At 44.3% G+C, this 26,265-nt stretch overlaps 1 protein-coding gene and 8 non-coding genes across 9 annotated transcripts; all 9 read left to right on the forward strand.

Annotated features, from left to right (window-relative positions):
- The first annotated feature begins 275 nt into the window (after positions 1-275).
- LOC139726310 (UDP-glucuronosyltransferase 2A1-like) lies at positions 276-10,910 on the forward strand. Its single transcript, XM_071637377.1, has 2 exons — positions 276-1,711; positions 10,712-10,910. The coding sequence occupies exons 1-2, from the start codon at positions 276-278 to the stop codon at positions 10,908-10,910; spliced, it is 1,635 nt and encodes a 544-aa protein (XP_071493478.1).
- An 8,330-nt stretch (positions 10,911-19,240) lies between these two features.
- LOC139726392 (5S ribosomal RNA) lies at positions 19,241-19,359 on the forward strand. Its single transcript, XR_011710670.1, has one exon. It is a non-coding gene; the product is annotated as a 5S ribosomal RNA (ribosomal RNA).
- Positions 19,360-20,166: 807 nt separating this feature from the next.
- LOC139726314 (5S ribosomal RNA) lies at positions 20,167-20,285 on the forward strand. Its single transcript, XR_011710597.1, has one exon. It is a non-coding gene; the product is annotated as a 5S ribosomal RNA (ribosomal RNA).
- An 807-nt stretch (positions 20,286-21,092) lies between these two features.
- Positions 21,093-21,211, forward strand: LOC139726378 (5S ribosomal RNA). Its single transcript, XR_011710657.1, has one exon. It is a non-coding gene; the product is annotated as a 5S ribosomal RNA (ribosomal RNA).
- An 807-nt stretch (positions 21,212-22,018) lies between these two features.
- Positions 22,019-22,137, forward strand: LOC139726386 (5S ribosomal RNA). Its single transcript, XR_011710665.1, has one exon. It is a non-coding gene; the product is annotated as a 5S ribosomal RNA (ribosomal RNA).
- An 818-nt stretch (positions 22,138-22,955) lies between these two features.
- Positions 22,956-23,074, forward strand: LOC139726360 (5S ribosomal RNA). Its single transcript, XR_011710641.1, has one exon. It is a non-coding gene; the product is annotated as a 5S ribosomal RNA (ribosomal RNA).
- Positions 23,075-23,881: 807 nt separating this feature from the next.
- On the forward strand, positions 23,882-24,000 carry LOC139726339 (5S ribosomal RNA). The gene has a single exon (XR_011710621.1). It is a non-coding gene; the product is annotated as a 5S ribosomal RNA (ribosomal RNA).
- An 810-nt stretch (positions 24,001-24,810) lies between these two features.
- On the forward strand, positions 24,811-24,929 carry LOC139726398 (5S ribosomal RNA). Its single transcript, XR_011710676.1, has one exon. It is a non-coding gene; the product is annotated as a 5S ribosomal RNA (ribosomal RNA).
- An 809-nt stretch (positions 24,930-25,738) lies between these two features.
- Positions 25,739-25,857, forward strand: LOC139726410 (5S ribosomal RNA). Its single transcript, XR_011710687.1, has one exon. It is a non-coding gene; the product is annotated as a 5S ribosomal RNA (ribosomal RNA).
- The last annotated feature ends 408 nt before the right edge of the window (positions 25,858-26,265 follow it).

Raw genomic sequence — 26,265 nt, forward strand, 5'->3', positions numbered from 1 at the left:
GATTAACAACATCAACTAAAATAAAGGTGTTACAAGTAGATCGAAGGTTACATAGACTGCATGATCTTCAACACCGCCGGAAATCTTTTCAGAGTTACGATGTATATAGTGGGTTCAAAGTCTGTTCAACAATGCCAACTCCGAAGTGCACGCAGAAAATACGAGTGCGAGAAAAAAGTCTGCAATGATCCCATTCTATCACAACTTCTTACAGGCTGGTCTGTCTATCCAATCCAACGTCTTCTGTCAGACTGAACAGTTATAGGGGCAGCATCATGCACTTGGTTGCGGGAAGATGGATGTCTACATGCTATCGCTGGTTCATGCTGGGTCTGCTAATTGCATGCGCATCCTCACAGGTGGAATCAGCAAACATTCTCGTGTCGGGTGGTTTGGGCGACGGCAGCCATTTTCTCTCCATCGTACCAATCGGTAGGAGCTTATTACAAAAGGGGCACAACGTGACCTTCTTGGTGGCCGATGAGTACCTGCACGAAGCTGTCGGTAGTGTCTCAGATTCGAAACTTTTTAACTTTGAAGTTTTCCACTTTCCTGGGCTGATAGACAAAATGGATGGAGCCTACAGTCGCCTGGGTGAAATCGTGTTCACAGAGTCCATTATATCCCAGCAAAAGCAACTGCTCCAACCTGTCACAATTATAAGTGGCCAAGCATGTAGGGCTGTGTTTGAAGATCCCGAACTCCTTGAGCGAATGCGATGGTACGACGCCTACGTTCTTGATGTCGTCTGGCCCTGTGGAGTTTTCGTCAAATCCTATCTCGAGAGGCACAGGGATACCAAAGACATTCCAATTGCGATTTTCGCGCCAATGGTTCCAATTCCGTTTATCTTCGATCAGTCAGGTTCCCCTTTTGTACCATCCTACCAACCCGTCCTTCTCACCATGCTCTCTTCTTCAATGTCATTCTTTGAAAGGTGCGAAAATGTATTCTTTTATATATTTTCCACAGTAGCAAGCAAAGACGTTTTCCTGAATCATTACAGTAAGTTGGTACCTGAATACAATTTAGATCCGGATCTCACGTCGACAATAAGTGCACACGTGGATCTGTATTTTATTAACTCGGACATCTCCGGGGAGTTTGTGTTTTCCTTAATGCCAAACGTCATACCAGTTGGTGGGGTGACGTCAAGGCCTGCGAGTCTTCTAGACGAGGATCTGGAGGAATTCATGGAAAGTTCCGGAGTCCATGGGGTCCTGGTTTTCTCACTTGGCTCATACTTTGCCCAAATTACTACATCACACCCACACGTCATCGACATGTTTATAGAGGCCTTCAGTCGGATTCCTCAGAAAGTCATCATGCACTTGAAGACACTTCCCTCTAGGAAACTGCCTGACAGCATCAAGGCGTTGCCATGGTTACCCCTCAACGATCTCATGGGACATCCCAAAACACGAGCAGTCCTATACCATGGTGGGAACAATGGCTATTATGAAGCTTTGTATCATGGTGTTCCGCTTGTTGTCATGCCGTTAGCAGGTGACCAATATGACGTGGCAGTGAGGGTCCTGAGCAAGGGCTTTGGTACGAAAATTAACAAGAACAAACTGACAACAGAACACATATACGAACAGCTGAACGAAGTGTTGTCCAATCCTAAGTATCGGGCTACCGCCAAACGACTGTCCGCCATCTTCCAAGACCGACCGATGAAGCCGGCCGATACCGCTGCATTTTGGATCGAGCACGTGGTCAAACATGGAGGGGAACACTTGCGCCCACCAACTCTTGATATGCCATTCTATCAGATTTACATGCTTGATATCGCTAGTGTTGCTTTCGCATGCATTGTCATAATTTCTTTCATTGTTTCCCGTGTAATAAGGTGGTGTTGCTGTTCTGAAAATCAATTAAAACCCAAGAGGGAATGATGACTGAATAATTTAATTTAGGATAGTTTATATATAAACTAATAAATCATTCCCTCCCTCTTAATTGTGTCTGATTCTATGTTTATTTGAAATAAAACTATACATTTCATATTCCACCTGACAATCTAAGGGATTTCATTTGCCATTGTCTAGGACGGTTTTTGCAAAATCTATATACATTCTCCTTTGCCGAACCCAAATTCTAAAATTTCCTTGATAGTAGCATAAAAGAAGGTCTAAATCTTAATACCTTTACTTTTAAGTCAAAGAATTTTTTCATGAATTCCCACATCGATCACTGGGAACTTACATCTTTGAAAGCCGCAAACTTGCTTCATTGTTTTGTCGTTTTCAAGTTTGTTTGATTCATTTCATAAAACTTTTATACAGTCCATATCTCGGTAAGCCTGGTCTCAAGTGCTTTGGCATTGACCCTTGAACTCTTCCTCCTTACCATGCCCTCCTGACCTCCTCTTCCTGTCCTTTTTTTCTGATTCTCTTTGACCTCCTGTTTATTCTATAGGGACGCGTATGTAAGAGAGCTGGTTAGTTCCTGTATGTGTGGGCAAAATATGTGTGAGTATGATTTATTTCATGTTCCCTCTGTTTCCCACGCAATTTGTCTTATCGTTTCGTTTGACTATTACTATTTACTATTGTATATACTTATGAGGGGACTGCATTCTACAAGCTATACACTTTTAGCAGTCCCCTCCATTTCCGATATCTTTTCTTGATACGATTCAGTAGTACAGTTTGACTATGCATTTCCTTTAACTATACTGTGTTTAATAGTAATCTGCACTGATTTCGCCTGAATATGCAAAAGTCACATTGTACTTTTTTTTTGTATATGCAAATGGCATATCATATTGTATACTCTTGTCGGAAATGAAAATGAAATGAAATGAAATGAATTATATGGTGATTTCATTGTCGGTCCTATTAAGGAACATAACCTGTCGGTTGACCAGACTATTGCCAAAATAAACATTCATCGAAAACAGAATTGTAATAGTCAAAATATTGTACTTGCTTGAGCACCAATATAATCTGGTTGTCACTGTTAATGTCATCATGATAACAATATGAAAGCAGTAATCATCTTGAATGGTTTAATGTACAATTAATTACATCTCCGCTATCTAACAAGCTATAGTATCTCTCCATCGAACCTATACATACTGGCCATCATTAGAATATATTAATATGCTTCATTTACTCTTACTGCTTCTGATGTCTTTATCCAAAACTTTTTGAAATGTATTTCAGATTCAGGCAGTTAGAATTTGGATATGCTTGCTCCAAGACAGAAGAAACAGTTGAATTTTTATCATTTTTTTAATGCAATGATTTCAATGACTGCTATTGTCGAATTTAAATGTCAGCCTATATGACGTAGAACAAAATTAATGTGACCCGCTGGCACAACAAAAGGATCCGAAAGTCGGGGGAGGACAGTTTCCTGTAAATGACGTGACAATATTCCCTTACTCTTCCGCTTTAATGTCATATATAATATGATTTATAAAAGTACTCTGTTACGGGGATATGGATGATTTTATTAGCGCATGTCGAGTGGTTTAAGAAATCAGCGTTTCAAGAAAACTGCCTTCAAAGTTTTCTTTCCGACGCTGTCATGATCAAGGGGAAGCAAGACAGTTTTCACCGTTTGACAAAAGAAGGTACGCTCCTACACCTCCGCGATGTTCATTCAAGCTTAGCGCCAGTGGTCTACGCACGACCAATCAGTAATCAGGATGCCACGCACTGACCAATGAGATCACTCCCTCGTTGCTAGGGGCGGAGTCTAGCTGCGACGCTAAATCCAAATTTTCAGACACATTTTCTGTTCCGTTGAAAGTCGGAAAATCATGGCCCTGAAAAATGCTATTTTCTTGTCTTTCCTTTGATCATTTAGCTTCGAAATTTCGGCAGATTGATGATAGAAGATACATTAGACTTCAATAGTATGTCGAAAACAGAAATCCGAATGTTTTGACGGATTTTGATGATCTGACTTCAAACTCGATTTTCTCGGCTCACCCGTCAGCGACTTTAGGATCCTTTTGTTGTAGCGGGTCACAAATATTCTGCCATCGATGAATATGTTACAATGTTTTTCGAAACTATCTCTCTTGTTCGTGTTCATAATAATTGTGATTTTGTACGCACACGAGTTCTCGTAATCAAAATGAATAATTATACACGTACTGATAATGAGAATAATATCAATGAAGGGAGGGGCCGGTGAGGGACATTACAGACGCAGAAGGAATAACAATGTGATGAATCTTGTTGTTGTTGTTGTTGTTGTTGTTGTTGTTATTATTGTTGTTGTTGTTGTTGTTGTTGTCAACTAGCTCCTCCCCCCCCCCCCCATACGTACCCCTCCCAAATGCCTTAGAGTCTCCGGCTGCATGCACTCACTGCTCATTACAGAAGAAACTAAAAATAAAAAAGGCATCATTTATCCCACTCTTATAGAAAAGAAATGAATTCACAAAATATGAACAATTCGTAGTAGTGAAATAATAATTAACACCACCATCAAAGTCAGTGTATGGGAGTACATAGTTCAAAGACCATTATGGAGGGGAGGGTGGGGCTGAATTCAAGGGGCTTGTTACGCCCCCCCCCCTCCTCAAGCTGGTGAGCAGGACCCTCTTAAACACAAACAAAATGTGAAAACTTTCAAAGCTCCATGTGCAACCAAAGAGTGATATTCTTTTATTTTTAAGATATCAAAGTATAACGAGCAAGCAATCCGAATCTGTACAACAAAACTTGATAGGTGAAATCCTCACTTACGCGTGAAGTATTAGTCGGCTTTTTTAGTTGAGAGTATGACTCCGAGTGAATGCTGTGACTGAGCAAGATACCTTGAGCGTCAGTATGATCCATACTCGATCATGGCAATTGATACGCATCGGGGAGGCAGGAGGGGGGGGGGGGGGGACTTACACCCCCAAGAAATAGTCAAGCCCCCATTATCTTCAGACTCGAAAATCATGTAGGTCTATATTCAATTGATTTAATGACTATATTAAATGAGAAAATCACGCAATAAGGAAAAAATAATACATGATTTAGGTCTTAATTGTTTCTTCAATTTTGTAATTTCATTTTCGGTATCCTAGTGTGATAATATATACGCATACAGGTTGTAACATCATTGTCCAATCAATCCCATTCCAACTGTCGTTTTGTTCATCATTGCTCATGCTCTCTCCACAGACTATTAGTACTCAGTGAAGTCATAACAAGTGGAACAAGAGGTGACAGAATACATACAATGATTTAGCCATTCACATTTTCCTGAATATCTGTTATTATCACCTTTTGATTGAAGATTTCCCAAATATTCCGTCAAAGGTGTCCGCTAGAATTTCGATCAACTCAAAATATACGAAAGTTCCCTTGCGTGATAAGGGGCATCCCCATACAGGAAAAAGTAGTCATCCACGATAAACTGGAGAGAGAGAGAGAGAGAGAGAGATGAATGAATCCCACAATATTTTGGGCGTGAACAGCCATTTGAAATCAATGTCTGTGTGATATCTGGTCTAAAAAGAAATCAAATACACAAACATAGATTATGGAGATTGGTCAGCACGTATACATTTGCCTGTGTGTTTGTTAGAATATTACGAAGATGTCTTCCGTAATGGTGGGATCCTATAGAAAGACACACATAACTTTCTTCTAATATACAACACACCAACTGAATGATTCTACGTTTGTGGTGTGTTTTTTTTAACCAACTATATGCAATAAAACAGAAACCAAGATTGCGGTTTTATTGGGTTTGTTTTAGTTTGGTTTCATTAATATGCACTTTTAACATTTCATCCACAAAATGGCGTCATTGATAGGCCTAACTGTTTTCAAACATTACTGACAAAAATGAACAACCACACACACACACACACACACACACACACACACACACACACACATACAATGTACATACAACTTGCAAATTTGTTATCAACGACGACTGATAAATACCATATAAAAGAAGTATTCACAAAGTGAAAAATGCAGCAGACCGTGCATCGTTCTAGGTCTATGCTGGAAATGATGGTGAGCTGGGAATTTGGGTATTGAAGCCGTTGAAGAAGGGAACAAGAAAACACAGTGGAAAATATTATGCCGGTTATCTTGCCAGGTGCATCGTGGTGTGTGTGAATATACATGGATCAAGCAATAGTACGTAATCATTTAAAAAATGTTCAGTAATGTTTTGCTAAATCAGATTATCTGCTTTAACAAGTAATTATCAGTATTATCAAGTGCATTTCAGGTGTTAATATGAAATACAAACTAAATATTATGCTTTCAAATTCTGATGTGAGACATGATTTTCAATAAATTCGATATACTATAGTAGTTACTTTATAAGAATGAAGTGTTGTTCGTGATTCGAACTCGGGTCCTCCGATCGGGAGTCGGGAGTCTTATCCACTATGCCACAGCGCCCCCACTTGTGAAATAGATCTGTTTGTTCTTTACACAATGTACTTCATTTCATTCTTTTACTCTTGTTTTTTTTTCTCTGTAATATATGAAAACAAACAGAAAACAAAAAATTAACCTAGTAAGCAATTTAATAGAGTTATAAGCAGTATACTACACACAAATGTAACTGGTTAAACGCTGGGTGGACGGTGAGTTTTTGCGTCATGTTATGAGCAAAACATCTTTCTGTATACAGAAATAGTCACTGGAAGAGAAGTCGGTAGATGAGTGGTAGGCCTTTCAACTCCCAGGAGGCCTCCTTCTACGGGGTCTTTGTAGATGAAGGTCTGGAAAGGCCGTTGTAAAATGTTCATTTTCAAACAAGATTTCTTTCTGCATGTTCATGTCAGCCTCCCTTGACCTCCGATGACCTTCAGTGTCTCTGTGCGGTTCTGCAACCCATTCACCTCATCTCATCTAAGATTTAATAATCTGTTAAAATCATATTTTCGATTTTTTTTTTCAATCTGGCCTTACTCCGAGCGAGCTCATCTGCAGCTTTGACGCCTCTTTGAGCTTACATATTCTGTGCATACCATTTCTTTTACCTAAGTGAAATTTGTTAAACTTATCTTTAAAAAAAAGTCTGACAATACCAACAGCTGGGGCTTTATGATCGTCTATTCAGTGCGTGATAAGTAAACACTGAAAAAAAAATAACAACGAAGCTGCTAAATCCTCCCCTCCATATTTCAATGACAAGTTCGCCCCGAAATCTATGTGTGATTTGAGGGAATGTAGCAATATTGCTAGAACACATCAGTGAAAGTTTGAGGAAAATGGGACAATCAGTTCAAAAGTTATGCATTTTTAAAGTTTCAGTGCTGCCATCACAGTAAGAGAAAACAACAAAATGTGACGTCACTGCAAGACACGGCAATATAAAGAAATATAAAAACAATTCAACATATTTTCATATTACTAGCGAAGTGAAAGAGCACTTGATTTCCCTCTTTCAGAAAGTAAAGGGAACAATATCACCCTTAGTATTAGTAAACAGCGAGGGAATGTGCCCTTTGCATAAAAAAACGAAGTTTTGTGGAATTTTCTTCATGTTTTCTTCACATCGTCGTCCAGTAGTAGTGAGGCTACAATAAACTATCGTAGTCTTCTCATCCACGAATGGTGGCACTGAAACTTTATAGATTCATAACTTTTGAACGGATAATTATCTAATTGTTCTCAAATTTCGCAGATGTGTTTGATATTGTTGCATTCGCTCAATTCAGACATGTATTCAGATGACAAATTACATATGCCGTTATTATACCCCATTCATTCAGGGCATTTAGAGCTCGATTTCCAGAGCCCAATTTCATAAAAGATGTTAGGATAGCAAACTCTAAATTGTTGGAATGGCAACGTCCCGTAGTAACCCAGCCAATCGGAAACTGAATTCTTGTCGTTACCATGACAGTTGCCATTCCACCAAGAGTTGCTATCATATCAACTTTTTATGAAATGGGGGCCCAGGAGTGCTGCCGAAACACGCACAAATCTGTACGAACTGACAATTGGGCAAAAGCGATGTCTGTCTCGCGTTGCTATTATAATCCTTAAAAGTTATTTGATACAATTTCGGTTAGCATGAATGTTATCTTTCTTCAAGCAACGGCATTCTGCACCACACCTGCAACTGCACTGCACCCACCTGATCATGCACTTGTGTCTCCGGATAATCTTTTTATAAGGCCCCATCCATTTCAAGCTCAATCGCTCACGATCATGGTCTCCTGCATCAATTATCTCCGCTGACTAGCTGAAAATACTATACATCTTATTGCATGTTTCTGTATATCAATACTGCTCAATACAATTACTTGTGTCAATCTGTTTATTTGATGTGCAATGTTATAGGGCTGTCATCATTCTAAATCACTGCACTTGTTATTATTTCTGTACGTGCTTTTGACATTGCATTCAATTTGTATTTGATTGAATGTGGAAATACAAATCAAATCAAACAAACAAACAAAATGTAGGCAGGGAGTGACAGGAGCTGAAATAATTACGTTGCTCGAGAGAATACAGTATATATTCATAACAAATAAGTGGTCACGAAACATTCATTGGACCTTAACGAATATGTAGTAAAGGGGGCTCAAGAAAAAGAACCAACAACAACAAGAAACAGACACAAATAAAAACAAGCCAGTGAGGATGGACGAAAACAATCCTGAGTAGAGAGTTGACCATGGAGAATAACTTATCATGAATGTATAGTAGTGCTAGTATTCACACCTATATCCAACACCGCCGCGGTCCGCCCAGTATACCAAACTAATAGGCCTAATGTGATGACTTACATATTGGCAGGCCAACACGATTGGTGTCACTGCAGCTAATTACTGAGGTAATGCTTATCGAATGTGATCATTGTCTTCGAACATGACAAGGCAAGACTAATCATTGCGCAAAGCAGGTCTGAATTAGCTAATCTAGGCAAACCCCAAAGACCTCGATCGGCTCCCGTCCGTCCAATCGCAGCCAACATAAACAATCCACAATTATAGCCCCCTCGTTTTACACGTGGTCGGTGTTTGGGAAATAGCCTACCTCTCTCTCTGCACCAGCACAAGTATCGACAGACATTGCACGCAAAGGTGTTGCGAAAGCAGTTCATATCCAGTCCAATCAGAAGATTTCGTGTTGGAACTAACATGTATGAATACTCGCCAATTTGGTAAGAACTAATCAAAAGACCTGTATCTTTTCATCGTTATCCATGTTAGTATTGTGGTCACTTCCGTATGACTCCGTGTGTGATCCTGTATTTGTAAGAAAGTATGAAAGTGAATGATAGTCATAAGAAGTTGATCATAGCGACACTGTGATTCAGGTGCATATATAGTGTTTAGGCCTGATGCTCTCACAGCAGGAGTGATCTACAGCTGTGCTCAGTGTGGGTGTTATAGTGATGAGAGATGGAGAGGTGAATGCCGATGGCGTTGTATTGATATACAGTGATCTAACTTTGTAGAGGAAGTCAGTATATATAGTTGTCAGTGATTATTCTGCTCATGATTCAGTATCATTGGCTAACGATTCGAGGGTTCAGTAAGAAAAAAAAAATAACAATAATTGATACTCGACATCATGCATTATTCCGCGATATTTCAGGCTTCGACAAATTTGAAATGATATTGTTTGTGTGATCCCAATCGGAGTCGTGAGATTATTACTATATCATTAGTATATAGGTTGCAGACTGACACATAATATATACGTAAGGCAGGTTGCAAGTGCCTTGTGGTAAAATTGCCATAACAATATTTATACTTCAAGCAACACAAAAACTTCTTGCATGGCATAATGGTACGCATATTGATATCTAACAATTGATTATAATAATAGATTATGAAAAGATAAGTGAGAGGAATAGCTGTCCACCAGTGCATTTACTGTTCTATGTGAGTTTCATATTCATCTTAATTGTGAATTATTTGGGACAGCTAGGTAATATGTATGCTTTCAGAGAAATGCAAAAAGAGGTTTGATAGGCGATGCATACAGGAGTGCATACACACTGGCCGTAGTAAGCATGCGCGCAATTATATGAAACGTCTAAAATTTAAGGGGTAGCGCACGGATGATCAGGAAATTGTACTGATCATAACTAATTGGGTCAACTCACACCTAGTAGCTCTTCATTCATATAGTGATTTATAGGTTTTTTATGTTTATTTTAAGAAATGTTATATCAGTCACATAATGACTGTCTTGCAGTAATATTTAAGCTTTTACTGAGAGCAAAGTGAATTCTTTGCATTCGCGATACTATGATAATGATTATAATATTGATTTACGCTAGACCAGAAGATTATTTGAGCGATGATGCCGCTCGATCAACGATAGCACAATCGTTGTTTGGATTAAGTGGCTATTTCATTGACTTTTCAGTGAAACTATGTCGACCTGGTTACGAGTCTCGCTGGTCAGGGTGTGGTATCGGAGACGTTTCCTGGAGACTATAGCCTGATCTCCGTGAGCTGCAAGAAGATCGAAGATGTTCCATTTTTAATGCTTTTCCAGACTCCATAAATGGTATCAAAAAACGTCTCTGTGACGTCTCCGCGACGTCTCCAAGATACGGAGACTAGTTTGCCCGCGAGGTCTCCGAGACGTCTCCGCGAGCTTGAGGAGACGTAGACCCGGGGCGTAGACCTATTGGTGACTAAGTAAATTGTCACCTTGTTACTTTGGAGACGGCTCAGACGTATCCTTGAGTAGCCTTCTTGATTTGAGCGCTAAGTCATTTCTTTGTCTTTTATTGAATGTCCCAATCCCCACAGAACTTGTCCAGTCCTTGCAGGGATTGTGCCACCCAAGCTGCGCCGAGAGAATCTTATGGACAAGTTCACGCAGGGTAAGTCTCTCACTGAAGACATTCATCCGCTACACAAACATGGCGACAGCAGAAGCCCAATGTCTAGATCGTCAACCCCATGCGATCACCTCACCCTTTCTCTCGTCATGCAGCAGCTGCCCTGAGCAAAGCCGCAAGAGTGGAATGAGTTGGGAAGGGACGACACACCCACATTAATTCACAGACTGTTCCCCTGGGGCCAAAGCTCATGCTGGCTCCAAGTTATCTCGGAAGGTTTGGGTTATGTTGTTTTTGTTTTAAACAGAAAGCAGATAGAAGAGAGAAAAATGGGCCCCTATTAAGAACTAGTCTTCTCCAGACAATACCGACATAAAATCAGTCAGTATAGAATATAAAGTCTCCACGAGGGAGCTCATAATAAATGTCTCCACGAGAGAGCTTATAGTAAACGTCTCCACAAGGGAACTTATATTGGAAGTCTCCACGAGGGAGCTCATAAAAAATATCTCCACGAAGGAGCTTGTGGAAAATTTAATTATTATGGTCATATTCAATTATAAAATGATGTCATGTACGTCTTCAAGGAAGAGCTCGTAATAAATGAATACTAATTTACAAGGTGGCAGTAGGCCTACTACACTGTTGAATTACCTCACTTCCAGCGTCTATTGGTTAACGCTCAATCGTCTGTGGACGGGGATGGGAAGATTCAATGCCAACATGTAGGCCTACGGTTGGGGACCACGGGAATCACCAGCATGCGTCGTGGTGCACACGAGCAGACGACAGACCACGTCATCCTTACCTGCCCAACACTTCAACTCTCACCCCACCCCCGATGGCATAACTGACCTATCTGATCTGATGGGCGCCCTGGTCAACCGGACCACCCAACTTCAGGGTGTAGCGTAAGATTACCACGCAGATCTACTACGTATATTCATACGAAAGAAGAAGAAGAGTTGTACTTGTCGCAGCGACTGGTCAGTCGCGACCACAGAACTATACAGGGTGGCCCAGAAAGAACGGAACACCTAAGAGTTTTATTTTCACCAATATTGTTGCAAATATGTCATTATTTTGCATACTATTGGAAAGGCCATTTTTTTCCAATACAATGACACCAAGTTCGTTGATTTTGGTTAATGTGTTATGATTTTAGGACCATTTTTGTCAATCCTTGCAATTTTCAAAATGTGATCATTTTGTACTCTAAAAGATACCGAAACCAGCGACAATGCGGCTTGTCATATAGAACCAGTAGCGTTCACAATGTGTGGAATGTGGGGCGGACGGTGTGATTGTCATTGTCCGCCCCACAGTACATGGGAAAACTGCACAGGCCAGGGTAGCTGGCTGGCCGGGCGGCGCGCGCTTTTTCACGTGAACCGGAAGCGTTTTTTTTTTTTTTAAGACGGCACAGATTGGGGCATGGCGCGTGTTAAACCTATGGGAAAAACGTTGGGTTAGGGTTTTTGGTTATGGTTATGGTTAGGGTTAGGGTTAGGGTTGGGGTTAGGGTTAGGGTTAGGGTTAGGGTTTGATGGTTAGGGTTAGGATTAGGATTAGGGTTAGGTTTAGGGATAGGGTCCCCGATAGATTTTTAGTTTCCCCAATCTGTGCCGTCTAAAAAAACACGCGAACCGGAAAGGCGTTTAGATGACGTCACTCTAAAGCGTATAGAAACGCTGTTGCGTTTATGCTTCCCCGTCAAACGTGATTAGTCAGAAACGTCGATCGTAAACGCACCTTTTTGTGCGTTTTGGATCGGCGTTTTGAATCAGCGTTTCTATCGAAGTTTCTAATCACGTTTCAAAATGCTGACTCTGGCCCGAAAAAGGGAAGCATAAACACGGCCTTACTTATTGCAGAAAAACACTATAAAGGGCCGGGGGTCGTGTCCTCCTTTTGTGCTGGCAGCACTCTCCCCCCCCCCCCTCCCCCAATCTATGACAGAAATCATCCCAGGACCCCAAAAATCTGGCTATAAACCTATCCGGGGTGCCCTGATAAGATGGGGTTCATGAATGTCATGCTGTACATACAAAACCATATCATTTTCATGAAACTTGATAACATTGTAGAAGAAGGGTTTGTGTGCTCGCGTTTGTGCTAGCAGCGCCTCCTTGCGACAGAAATTATCATAAGACCACAAAATCTGGCCAGGAACCAATGCGCAGCGCGCAGTCAAAAAAGTCAGGCCCACACCTCCATTAGCAGGTGTGTCTTGTGCATCATAGCCATCAGCATCCCATCCATGGTTACAGCCTCTCACAGTCACTACAGCTTCGTTTTCATTCTTATTTGGTCAATGACCTCAAGCTCCCTCTGGTCGCAGAGCCGGGGCGTGCGTGAGGACAAGCTTAAATAAGCTAAAGTCTATAAGTACGTAGCCTACGACCATACCACGCTGAATATACCGGTTCTCGTCCGAACACCGAAGTCATGCCTTGCAGCGTAGGGCCCGGTCGCGAATATTTTTTTCGTACATGGAAACGCTACAGGACATGAATTATTCATAAGTTTAGCTGAAATTTTGAAGTGCGCAAGCGCATGGACTTGTACACAATGAACGGACTCGACTCGCACAGCCCTACTCTCTGTGTACACATGCAGCGAGCTACCTATTACTTGTCTAGTAGTAGTAGTAGTAGTACCTGTGTATGTGTGTGTGTGTGCAGGGAGGTGGTGTGTGTGTGTGTGTGTGTGTGTGTGTGTGTTGTGCATGTACATACGTTCGAGCGTTAACATGTCACTGCACTCACATGGTTTGTCCGATCAATGAACAACATGCAGGAAAATAATTGTCGCTTGCGATAGCTCTACAACACACGTCACATTGCACACACATATCACCTTGTACGTCTGATGCAATCACGCCGACATATCACCTAAACGACTGTACTTCTAATTAACTAATCAGTTTGAAAACACAGAACTAGACTCTACTGAAGTTCGGTCTACTATTATTACATGTTTACATGTGGATTTGTAATGATCTTATCGTTGTAATTCGAAAGTGCACTCGAGATGCTCGTCGCTATCGTTGTAATTCGAAAGTGCACTCGAGATGCTCGAGTCACCATGTTCACTGGCAGCACTGAGAAGTCGATTGTGAATACACGTCCGCTTCATAAATCATATAGCCTAGCAGTAGTGGTACGGAGTAGGCCTACTGTGGAAGCGGTGTAAGTTACAAATACTATAGTACCCGATCCACAAAAAATTGTTGTGCAAAAAGATTTTGAAAGAGCTCTTATTTGGCTATTTATGCATGTACGAATAGTGGTAATGTGGCATCAATTCCACAAGCCTAGATACAGCATCGCAGACGTTTTGGCATCATGGCAGACAAGGTGGTGCCTGAATCAGGATCCACTTCAAGACAGCCCACCGGAGACTGTCAGAGCACGATTATGACGTCACGCATAATTAAAACTGATGTTACGTAGTATAACTGTCACCAGGAAAGATTGCACGGCGCTGGCCCGTGCCTGGGACCAATGGCGTAAATCCGTACTGAGGAGTGGGGGGGGGGGGGGGGGGGATGATCGGCGATAGTCACCATCACCACGATTACAAGCCCACTTAACGGACCGCGGCGGGGGGGGGGGGGGGGGGGGGTGGAGAGAGAAGCTTGTTCCCCCCCCCCACACACACACACACACTCTACAGGGATCGAATGTCCCAATCTTTTGCATGCAAAGTGGGAGGGAAGTGGCAGCAAAAATATGAAGATTTTTTGTTCTTGTTTTTTGTTTGTTTGTTTGGTTTTTTTTTGCTTGTCTGCCGACTTTCGGCGGAAAATCAGACCTTAAAAGTATGAAGACTTTTTTGTTGTTGTTTCTCTAGTCTTTTGATGTTCTTTCTTCTTGACTGTCAGGCGATTTTGACACCCCCCCCCCCCCTTGCAAAAACGTAGCGCAGCCCTGAATAATGCCCAAATAAATTCAATAAAATGGTAATATGGATATCCATTTCTTTGTATGTAATAACGTAGTAGACATTTTCCTGTAGCTATGTATCGCATTCTTCAATTTTCTTGATTTAAGTCAATAAAGCAATCATCCTAGGGGCATCGTTCCGTTTTAATGATGGTGGGTGGGGGAGGGACTTTGAGTTGGAATATGACATCTGTGTGCGAAGGAGCGGAGCGACCTAGCGGCGGGAGGGTGTGGGAGGGGGGTATCCCCCTCCCACACGAGGAAGATTTTGCGTTTTCAGACCTGAAATTCAGCGATCTGGTGCACACTTTTGGTGAAATTTGGGATTTTTTCCCCAGCAAAAAACAAGTAAGAAAAAGAAATATTCATAGATAATTGAATGTGCGACATCACTGTGTGGGCCTACTATATAGTGGGGCCTATCACCGGCGTAGCCAGGATTTGATCTTAGGGGGAGCGGTTAGATGCGAGGGAGCGAAGCGAGCGAGGGGGGAGGGTGTGGGGGGGGGGGTTCCCCCTCCCACAGTGAGAACTTTTTGCATATTGATGTTGTAAATTTTTTTGCGTGTTTTATCGACTTGAAACAGTCCCACATGTTTAAGGTAGCAGTACATTTTATGTAGATTATTATTGAACAATTTTGCCTATAAAATGGTATCATTTTAGATAAACTTCTTGTATTAATTCTTACACTGAAGATCATGAACGCGACCGAGCCCGAGCGAGCGGAGCGAGCGAGGGGGGGGGGGTGGGAGGAGGGTGTCCCCCCTCCCACGGTGAGAACTTTTAGCATTTTGATGTTGTACATGGTGCAATTTGATGCATGTTTTTGCGGGTTTTGTCGACTTGAAACAGTTTCACTTGTTTAAGGTAGCAATATATTTTGATGTCGATGATTATTATACAATTTCGGTATAAAATGGTATCATTTGAATTAACTTCTTGTATCAATTCTAACACTGATTATCATGAACGCGACCGAACTCGAGCGAGCGGAGCGAGGGAGGGAGGGAGGGGGGGGGGGAATAGGGGGAGGGTGTTGGAGGGGGTGTTCCCCCTCCCACGGTGAGAACTTTTTGCATTTTTATGTCGTACATGGTGCAATTTGATGCATGTTTTTGCGCGTTTTGTCGACTTGAAACAGTCCCACTTGTTTAAGGTATATTGTGATGTCGATTAATATAAAACAATTTGGCTATAAAATGGTATCATTTGAATAAACTTCTTGTATTAATTCTTACACTTAATATCATGAGCGGGACCGAACCCGAGCGAGCGGAGCGAGCGAGGGAGGGGGGGGGGGGTGGAGGCGGAGGGTGTGAGAGGGGGATCCCCCTCCCACGGTGAGAACTTTTTGCATTTTGATGTTGTAAATGGTGCAATTTGATGCATGTTTTACGTGTTTTATCGACTTGAAACAGTCCCACTTGTTTATGGTAGCAGAATAGTGTTGATGTTGATTATTATTGAACAATTTGCCTAAAATGGTATCATTTGAATAAAATTCTTGCATTCATTCTTCCACTGAATGTCATGAACGCGACCGAGCCCGAGCGAGCGGAGCGAGCGGCGGGGGGGGGGGGTGGGTGTCCCCCTCCCACGGTGAGAACTTTTTGCATTTTGATGTTGTAAATGGTGCAATTTTATGCATGTTTGGGTGTTTTATCGACTTGAAACAGTTCCACTTGTTTAAGGTAGCAGAATATTTTGATGAAGATTATAATGAACAATTTGCCTATAAAATGGTATTATTTGAATAAACTCATTGTATTAATTTTTACGATGAATAATTATCATGTTAAGCAATTCAAACAGAAAAGGCAAGCACACGAGGGTGTAGATAAGGGGCATTTCTCCTCCCAAACGAAGATAATTTTGCATTTTCAGACCTGAAATTCAGCGATCTGGTGCAAACTTTTGGTGCAATACTTGGAATTCTTTCCAGCGCCCCCCCACCCCCCCCCCCAAAAAAAAATAATTGAAGAAATAAATAGGGCTTTTTCAGGGAAGTGTTAAAATCATGGAATTTAGCTCTTATTCCGAGTGTGCACCATCTTTGCGTTATATGTACAAAGTCTAGTGAGATAGAGCTTAGGGGAGGGTGTGGGAGGGGGAACACAAGACGGAGCTTTTGCGTTATTAGAATTGAAAATAAAACGATCTGAAGCACACTTTTTGTGGAAAATTCGGAAATTGTCATTCCCCAAAGTATACTAAGTCTATAGAGGGGATCAAGCAATGGGAGGGTGACAAGATACGTCTCCCATATTTTAGGGAGCTTTTTTTTTCAGTTTTAGAACTGAAATTCAACAATCTGGTGCACACTTTTGTTGGAATATCTGGAAATTTGTCAATCAGAGAAGGTGGGATGGGATAAGCCCTATTCCCATTCCCCCTTCCTACATGCACGAGGGAGATTCTATATTTTTCTGATTGCATTTAAACGTTTTGGTGCACACATTTTGTGGCATATTTGGAAAACTGTCTATGTTCAAAGTGTAACCACAGTCTACTTGTATGCATAGGGAGGGAGGGGGGGGGGGGGGACAGGCGAGCAGGGAGAAGGCGTGGGCGAGTGCTAACACCACCCTTCCAGTTTTCTATCAAAAACGCAAGAAATTCTCCTCATGTCGGGAATCATTGGGGATCATAATGATATGTTTGCCCCTCCCCTCTTCCCCCGTCCGCGCTCCCCGTCCCCCTGGATCGACGCCCCTGCATACGAGGGTGCTTTTGCATTTTTAGAATTCAGATGAAAATATCTCGTAAACACATTTATGATTTAATCTGGGAAAATTTCAATCCCAGAAGTGTATACTATTTTTTTTTGAGGGGGGGGGGGCGGGGAACCCTCCGTTAGTATCTAGATATCTCCTCCACCCACGGAACATTTGCATTTTTTTTAGACTGAAGTAACAGACCTGGTTCACACTTTAGATGAAACATTTTAAAATCTGTCAATCTAAAGTGTATTAAGTAGAAAGGACTGAACGGGGAGGGTATATATGGAAGATGTTAGGCCTATCCCCCTCTTACGCGAGGGAGATTTTGTATTTTCAGAATTGAAATTCAGCCATCTCTGGGTGAAATATTTAGACAGTTTTCTTTCAAAAAGTAAAAACATTTCCACATCTCGGGAGTTACGAGGAGGAGAAAATGATGTTTGTCCCAATACTGTTATGGGGGAACCATCCCCTCCCCCTCCATCGACGCCTCTGCATATGAGGGAGCTTTTGTCAATGAAAGATCTGCTGCACACTCTTTGATAAAATATATATCATATAAGGAAATACGTCAATCTCAGAAGTGTACAAAGTCTATCGAAAGGGACCCAGTAGCGGAGCTTTTGCATATTTATGATTGCAATTCAACGATCCGGTGCATAGTTCTGGCGGTAGGTGGACAATTTTCAATAAAGAAAGTTCGAGATTTGTCCTCATCTCGGGAATTGCTTGGGGACAAATGATTTGTCTGCCCCCAACATTTCCGTAGGGGCGGGGCAGATGCCCCTTTGACCCCCCCCCCCCCCCCGATAGATTCGACGCCCCTGATCATCCATGGGTATGCCCATAGATGTATCAGAGCAGGGAGGTGACCTCCCTGATCAGAGTCATCGTTTCAGGAATGATTCAGGAAATGGAGGGGGTTCAATTATGGCAGTATAGTTTTTGTTATTGTTTGTTTGTTTTCGTACATAATTTCCAGATGGTCCCGAGTTGCTCGCGTCATAGCATGTTTACATGTAAGCCTATGCTATTTGACGTTGTCAACGTCTGGACCATACCTTATGTCGATATTACTTTCTTCGCGAGCGAGCGAAGCGAGCGAGCGCTTGATAAATTATGTATATATACATTATCCTACAAGATAGAATACTGTTCAGCTCTGTTACCTGTCTGAAGGCGGGCGTACGAACGTCATGCAATATGCCAAAATTGATAGAATCACATTTCTGCTTCCTCCATTTTTTTCTCAAATTTCAGGGGGGGGGGGGGGAGATTGTACAGGCAATCCCCCCCCCTCCATTTCAGGGGGGGGGGGGGATATATCCCCCCATCCCCCCCCCCCCGGGATTTACGCCCATGCCTGGGACAGCCATCAAAAGGAATGTGCGGCAGGGGAAGCTGGTGGAACTCCTGGCCATCTCTCGGCCTTCTCTGGCAGTGAATTCATAGCAAACAAAGCAAGAATTCATATGGCAGGAATGCCTCCCAAAACAGTCATCATCATTTTCCTTCACCAGAAGGCAAGACTGATGAGGGGCCGCGTCGTGACATTCGGGCAGCATCCATGGCCCCTCGGAACGCACAGCGCGCAGTCAAGAAAGTCAGGCCCACACCTCCATCAGCAGGTGTGTCTTGTGCATCATAGGCACTGTTGCACCATCAGCATCCCATCCATGGTTACAGTCCTTCGCAGTCACTACAGCTTCGCTTTCATTGGTCAATGCCTTCAAGCTCCCTCTGGTGGCAGAGACGGGGCGTGCTGTAAAACCGTTCGTCCGTGAGGTTGAGGAAAGGCTTAAATCAGCTAAAGTCTGTAGGTATGTCGCCTACGACCATACCACGCTGAATATACTGGTTCTCGTCCGAACACCGTAGTAAAGCAGCGTAGGGCCTGGTCAGTACTTGGATGGGAGACCGCTTGGGAATACCGGGTGTTGTAGGCTTTTTGCTGTCTAAAATGCCTACTTTCCTCTTTTTATGAAACACTTCATTTTTCTTCTCGGCAATTTTTCATGGTTTTTCCTAGTCGGCAATAAAATAAAGACACCAGCTAGTCCTGTCCTAATTATTTTGAATGAAGTCCAAAGGGGCCCAATCGCCTCCTGCGCCTCGTCCTGTAGATAGAACATCGCAGACGTTTTGGCATCATTGAACACAAGGTGGTGCCTGAATCAGGATCCACTTCAAGCCATCCCACCGGAGACTGTCAGAGCACGATTATGACGTCACGCATAGTTAGAACTGCTGTTACGTAGTATAACTGTCACCGAGAAAAATTGCACGGCGCTGGTCCGTGCCTTAGACAGCCATCAAAAGGAATGCGCGGCAGGGGAAGCTGGTGGCACTCCTGGCCATCTCTCGGCCTTGTCTGGCAGTGAATTCATAGCAAACAAAGAAAGAAGGAATGCCTTCCAAAACAGTCATCATCATTTTCCTTCTCCAGAAGGCAAGACTGATGAGGGGCCGCGTCGTGACATTCGGGCAGCATCCATGGCCCCTCGGAACGCACAGCGCGCAGTCAAGAAAGTCAGGCCCACACCTCCATCAGCAGGTGTGTCTTGTGCATCATAGGCACTGTTGCACCATCAGCATCCCATCCATGGTTACAGTCCTTCGCAGTCACTACAGCTTCGCTTTCATTGGTCAATGCCTTCAAGCTCCCTCTGGTGGCAGAGACGGGGCGTGCTGTAAAACCGTTCGTCCGTGAGGTTGAGGACAAGCTTAAATCAGCTAAAGTCTGTAGGTATGTCGCCTACGACCATACCACGCTGAATATACCGGTTCTCGTCCGAACACCGTAGTAAAGCAGCGTAGGGCCTGGTCAGTACTTGGATGGGAGACCGCTTGGGAATACCGGGTGTTGTAGGCTTTTTGCTGTCTAAAATGCCTACTCTCCTCTTTTTATGAAACACTTTATTTTTCTTCTCGGCAATTTTTCATGGTTTTTTCTAGTCGGCAATGAAATAAAGACACCAGCTAGTCCTGTCCTAATTATTTTGAATGAAGTCCAAAGGGGCCCAATCGCCTCCTGCGCCTCGTGCTGTAGATACAGCATCGCAGACGTTTTGGCATCATGGCAGACAAGGTGGTGCCTGAATCAGGATCCACTTCAAGACAGCCCACCGGAGACTGTCAGAGCACGATTATGACGTCACGCATAGTTAGAACTGCTGTTACGTAGTATAACTGTCACCCTGAAAAATTGCAGGGCGCTGACCCGTGCCTGGGACAGCCATCAAAAGGAATGTGCGGCAGGGGAAGCTGGTGGCACTCCTGGCCATCTCTCGGCCTTCTCTGGCAGTGAATTCATAGCAAACAAAGCAAGAAGAAATGCCTTCCAAAACAGTCATCATCATTTTCCTTCTCCAGAAGGCAAGACTGACGAGGGGCCGCGTCGTGACATTCGGGCAGCATCTATGGCCCCTCGGAACGCACAGCGCGCAGTCAAGAAAGTCAGGCCCACACCTCCATCAGCAGGTGTGTCTTGTGCATCATAGGCACTGTTGCACCATCAGCATCCCATCCATGGTTACAGTCCATCGCAGTCACTACAGCTTCGCTTTCATTTATCAATGCCTTTAAGCTCCCTCTGGTGGCAGAGACGGGGCGTGCTGTAAAACCGTTCGTCCGTGAGGTTGAGGACAAGCATAAATCAGCTAAAGTCTGTAGGTATGTCGCCTACGACCATACCACGCTGAATATACCGGTTCTCGTCCGAACACCGTAGTAAAGCAGCGTAGGGCCTGGTCAGTACTTGGATAAGAGACCGCTTGGGAATACTGGGTGTTGTAGGCTTTTTGCTGTCTAAAATGCCTGCTCTCCTCTTTTTATGAAACACTTTATTTTTCTTCTCGGCAATTTTTCATGGTTTTTTCTAGTCGGCAATAAAATAAAGACACCAGCTAGTCCTGTCCTAATTATCTTTAATGAAGTCCAAAGGGGCCCAATCGCCTCCTCCGCCTCGTGCTGTAGATACAGCATCGCAGACGTTTTGGCATCATGGCAGACAAGGTGGTGCCTGAATCAGGATCCACTTCAAGACAGCCCACCGGAGACTGTCAGAGCACGATTATGACGTCACGCATAGTTAGAACTGCTGTTACGTAGTATAACTGTCACCAGGAAAAATTGCAGGGCGCTGACCCGTGCCTGGGACAGCCATCAAAAGGAATGTGCGGCAGGGGAAGCTGGTGGCACTCCTGGCCATCTCTCGGCCTTCTCTGGCAGTGAATTCATAGCAAACAAAGCAAGAAGAAATGCCTTCCAAAACAGTCATCATCATTTTCCTTCTCCAGAAGGCAAGACTGATGAGGGGCCGCGTCGTGACATTCGGGCAGCATCTATGGCCCCTCGGAACGCACAGCGCGCAGTCAAGAAAGTCAGGCCCACACCTCCATCAGCAGGTGTGTCTTGTGCATCATAGGAACTGTTGCACCATCAACATCCCATCCATGGTTACAGTCCTTCGCAGTCACTACAGCTTCGCTTTCATTGGTCAATGCCTTAAAGCTCCCTCTGGTGGCAGAGACGGGGCGTGCTGTAAAACCGTTCGTCCTTGAGGTTGAGGACAAGCATAAATCAGCTTAAGTCTGTAGGTATGTCGCCTACGACCATACCACGCTGAATATACCGGTTCTCGTCCGAACACCGTAGTAAAGCAGCGTAGGGCCTGGTCAGTACTTGGATGGGAGACCGCTTGGGAATACCGGGTGTTGTAGGCTTGTTGCTGTCTAAAATGCCTGCTTTCCTCTTTTTATGAAACACTTCATTTTTCTTCTCGGGAATTTTTCATGGTTTTTCCTAGTCGGCAATAAAATAAAGACACCAGCTAGTCCTGTCCTAATTATTTTGAATAAAGTCAAAAGGGGCCCAATCGCCTCCTGCGCCTCGTCCTGTAGATACAGCATCGCAGACGTTTTGGCATCATGGCAGACAAGGTGGTGCCTGAATCAGGATCCACTTCAAGACAGCCCACCGCAGACTGTCAGAGCACGATTATGACGTCACGCATAGTTAGAACTGCTGTTACGTAGTATAACTGCCACCAGAAAAAATTGCACGGCGCTGACCCGTGCCTGGGACAGCCATCAAAAGGAATGGGCGGCAGGGGAAGCTGGTGGCACTCCTGGCCATCTCTCGGCCTTCTCTGGCAGTGAATTCATAGCAAACAAAGCAAGAATTCATACGGCAGGAATGCCTCCCAAAACAGTTATCATCATTTTCCTTCTCCAGAAGGCAAGACTGATGAGGGGCCGCGTCGTGACATTCGGGCAGCATCCATGGCCCCTCGGAACGCACAGCGCGCAGTCAAGAAAGTCAGGCCCACACCTCCATCAGCAGGTGTGTCTTGTGCATCATAGGCACTGTTGCACCGTCAGCATCCCATCCATGGTTACAGTCCTTCGCAGTCACTACAGCTTCGCTTTCATTGGTCAATGCCTTCAAGCTCCCTCTGGTGGCAGAGACGGGGCGTGCTGTAAAACCGTTCGTCCGTGAGGTTGAGGACAAGGATAAATCAGCTTAAGTCTGTAGGTATGTCGCCTACAACCATACCACGCTGAATATACCCGTTCTCGTCCGAACACCGTAGTAAAGCAGCGTAGGGCCTGGTCAGTACTTGGATGGGAGACCGCTTGGGAATACCGGGTGTTGTAGGCTTTTTACTGTCTAAAATGCCTGCTCTCCTCTTTTTATGAAACACTTCATTTTTCTTCTCGGCAATTTTTCATGGTTTTTCCTAGTCGGCAATAAAATAAAGACACCAACTAGTCCTGTCCTAATTATTTTGAATGAAGTCCAAAGGGGCCCAATCGCCTCTTGCGCTTCGTGCTGTAGATACAGCATCGCAAACTTTTTGGCATCATGGCACACAAGGTGGTGCCTGAATCAGGATCCACTTCAAGACATCCCACCGGAGACTGTCAGAGCACGATTATGACGTCACGCATAGTTAGAACAGCTGTTACGTAGTATAACTGTCACCAGGAAAAATTGCACGGCGCTGACCCGTGCCTGGGACAGCCATCAAAAGGAATGTGGGGCAGGGGAAGCTGGTGGCACTCCTGGCCATCTCTCGGCCTTCTCTGGCAGTGAATTCATAGCAAACAAAGCAAGAAGAAATGCCTTCCAAAACAGTCATCATCATTTTCCTTCTCCAGAAGGCAAGACTGATGAGGGGCCGCGTCGTGACATTCGGGCAGCATCCATGGCCCCTCGGAATGCATAGCGCGCAGTCAAGAAAGTCAGGCCCACACCTCCATCAGCAGGTGTGTCTTGTGCATCATAGGCACTGTTGCACCATCAGCATCCCATCCATGGTTACAGTCCTTCGCAGTCACTACAGCTTCGCTTTCATTGGTCAATGCCTTCAAGCTCCCTCTGGTGGCAGAGACGGGGCGAGCTGTAAAATCGTTCGTCCGTGAGGTTGAGGACAAGGATAAATCAGCTAAAGTCTCTAGGTATGTCGGCTACGACCATACCACGCTGAATATACCGGTTCTCGTCCGAACACCGTAGTAAAGCAGCGTAGGGCCTGGTCAGTACTTGGATGGGAGACCGCTTGGGAATACCGGGTGTTGTAGGCTTTTTGCTGTCTAAAATGCCTGCTCTCCTCTTTTTATGAAATACTTTATTTTTCTTCTCGGCAATTTTTCATGGTTTTTTTTTCTAGTCGGAAATAGAATAAAGACACCAGCTAGTCCTGTCCTAATTATTTTGAATGAAGTCCAAAGGGGCCCAATCGCCTCCTGCGCCTCGTCCTGTAGATACAGCATCGCAGACGTTTTGGCATCATGGCAGACAAGGTGGTGCCTGAATCAGGATCCACTTCAAGACAGCCCACCGGAGACTGTCAGAGCACGATTATGACGTCACGCATAGTTAGAACTGCTGTTACGTAGTATAACTGTCACCCTGAAAAATTGCACGGCGCTGACCCGTGCCTGGGACAGCCATCAAAAGGAATGTGCGGCGGGGGAAGCTGGTGGAACTCCTGGCCATCTCTCGGCCTTCTCTGGCAGTGAATTCATAGCAAACAAAGCAAGAAGAAATGCCTTCCAAAACAGTCATCATCATATTCCTTCTCCAGAAGGCAAGACTGATAAGGGGCCGCGTCGTGACATTCGGGCAGCGTCCATGGCCCCTCGGAACGCACAGCGCGCAGTCAAGAAAGTCAGGCCCACACCTCCATCAGCAGGTGTGTCTTGTGCATCATAGGCACTGTTGCACCATCAGCATCCAATCCATGGTTACAGTCCTTCGCAGTCACTACAGCTTCGCTTTCATTGGTCAATGCCTTCAAGCTCCCTCTGGTGGTAGAGACGGGGCGTGCTGTAAAACCGTTCGTCCGTGAGGTTGAGGACAAGCATAAATCAGCTAAAGTCTGTAGGTATGTCGCCTACGACCATACCACGCTGAATATACCGGTTCTCGTCCGAACACCGTAGTAAAGCAGCGTAGGGCCTGGTCAGTACTTGGATGGGAGACCGCTTGGGAATACCGGGTGTTGTAGGCTTTTTGCTGTCTAAAATGCCTCCTTTCCTATTTTTATGAAACACTTCATTTTTCTTCTCGGGAATTTTTCATGGTTTTTCCTAGTCGGCAATAAAATAAAGACACCAGCTAGTCCTGTCCTAATTATTTTGAATGAAGTCAAAAGGGGCCCAATCGTCTCTTGCGCCTCGTCCTGTTGATACAGCATCGCAGACGTTTTGGCATCATGGTAGACAAGGTGGTGCCTGAATCAGGATCCACTTCAAGACAGCCCACCGGAGACTGTCAGAGCACGATTATGACGCGTCACGCACAGTTAGAACTGCTGTTACGTAGTATAACTGTCACCAGGAAAAATTGCACGGCGCTGACCCGTGCCTGGGACAGCCATCAAAAGGAATGTGCGGCAGGGGAAGCTGGTGGCACTCCTGGCGATCTCTCGGCCTTCTCTGGCAGTGAATTCATAGCAAACAAAGCAAGAAGAAATGCCTTCCAAAACAGTCATCATCATTTTCCTTCTCCAGAAGGCAAGACTGATGAGGGGCCGCGTCGTGACATTCGGGCAGCATCCATGGCCCCTCGGAACGCACAGCGCGCAGTCAAGAAAGTCAGGCCCACACCTCCATCAGCAGGTGTGTCTTGTGCATCATAGGCACTGTTGCACCATCAGCATCCCATCCATGGTTACAGTCCTTCGCAGTCACTACAGCTTCGCTTTCATTGGTCAATGCCTTCAAGCTCCCTCTGGTGGCAGAGACGGGGCGTGCTGTAAAACCGTTCGTCCGTGAGGTTGAGGACAAGCATAAATCAGCTAAAGTCTGTAGGTATGTCGCCTACGACCATACCACGCTGAATATACCGGTTCTCGTCCGAACACCGTAGTAAAGCAGCGTAGGGCCTGGTCAGTACTTGGATGGGAGACCGCTTGGGAATACCGGGTGTTGTAGGCTTTTTGCTGTCTAAAATGCCTGCTCTCCTCTTTTTATGAAACACTTTATTTTTCTTCTCGTTAATTTTTCATGGTTTTTTCTAGTCGGCAATAAAAAAAAGACACCAGCTAGTCCTGTCCTAATTATTTTGAATGAAGTCCAAAGGGGCCCAATCGCCTCCTGCGCCTCGTCCTGTAGATACAGCATCGCAGACGTTTTAGCATCATGGCAGACAAGGTGGTGCCTGAATCAGGATCCACTTCAAGACAGCCCACCGGAGACTGTCAGAGCACGATTATGACGTCACGCATAGTTAGAACTGCTGTTACGTAGTATAACTGTCACCCTGAAAAATTGCACGGCGCTGACCCGTGCCTGGGACAGCCATCAAAAGGAATGTGCGGCAGGGGAAGCTGGTGGCACTCCTGG

Source organism: Diadema antillarum, unplaced genomic scaffold (genome assembly GCF_040938485.1).
Source record: "Diadema antillarum isolate AM-2024a unplaced genomic scaffold, OU_Dant_1.0 seq00000082_RagTag, whole genome shotgun sequence".
NCBI lineage: Eukaryota > Metazoa > Echinodermata > Echinoidea > Diadematoida > Diadematidae > Diadema > Diadema antillarum.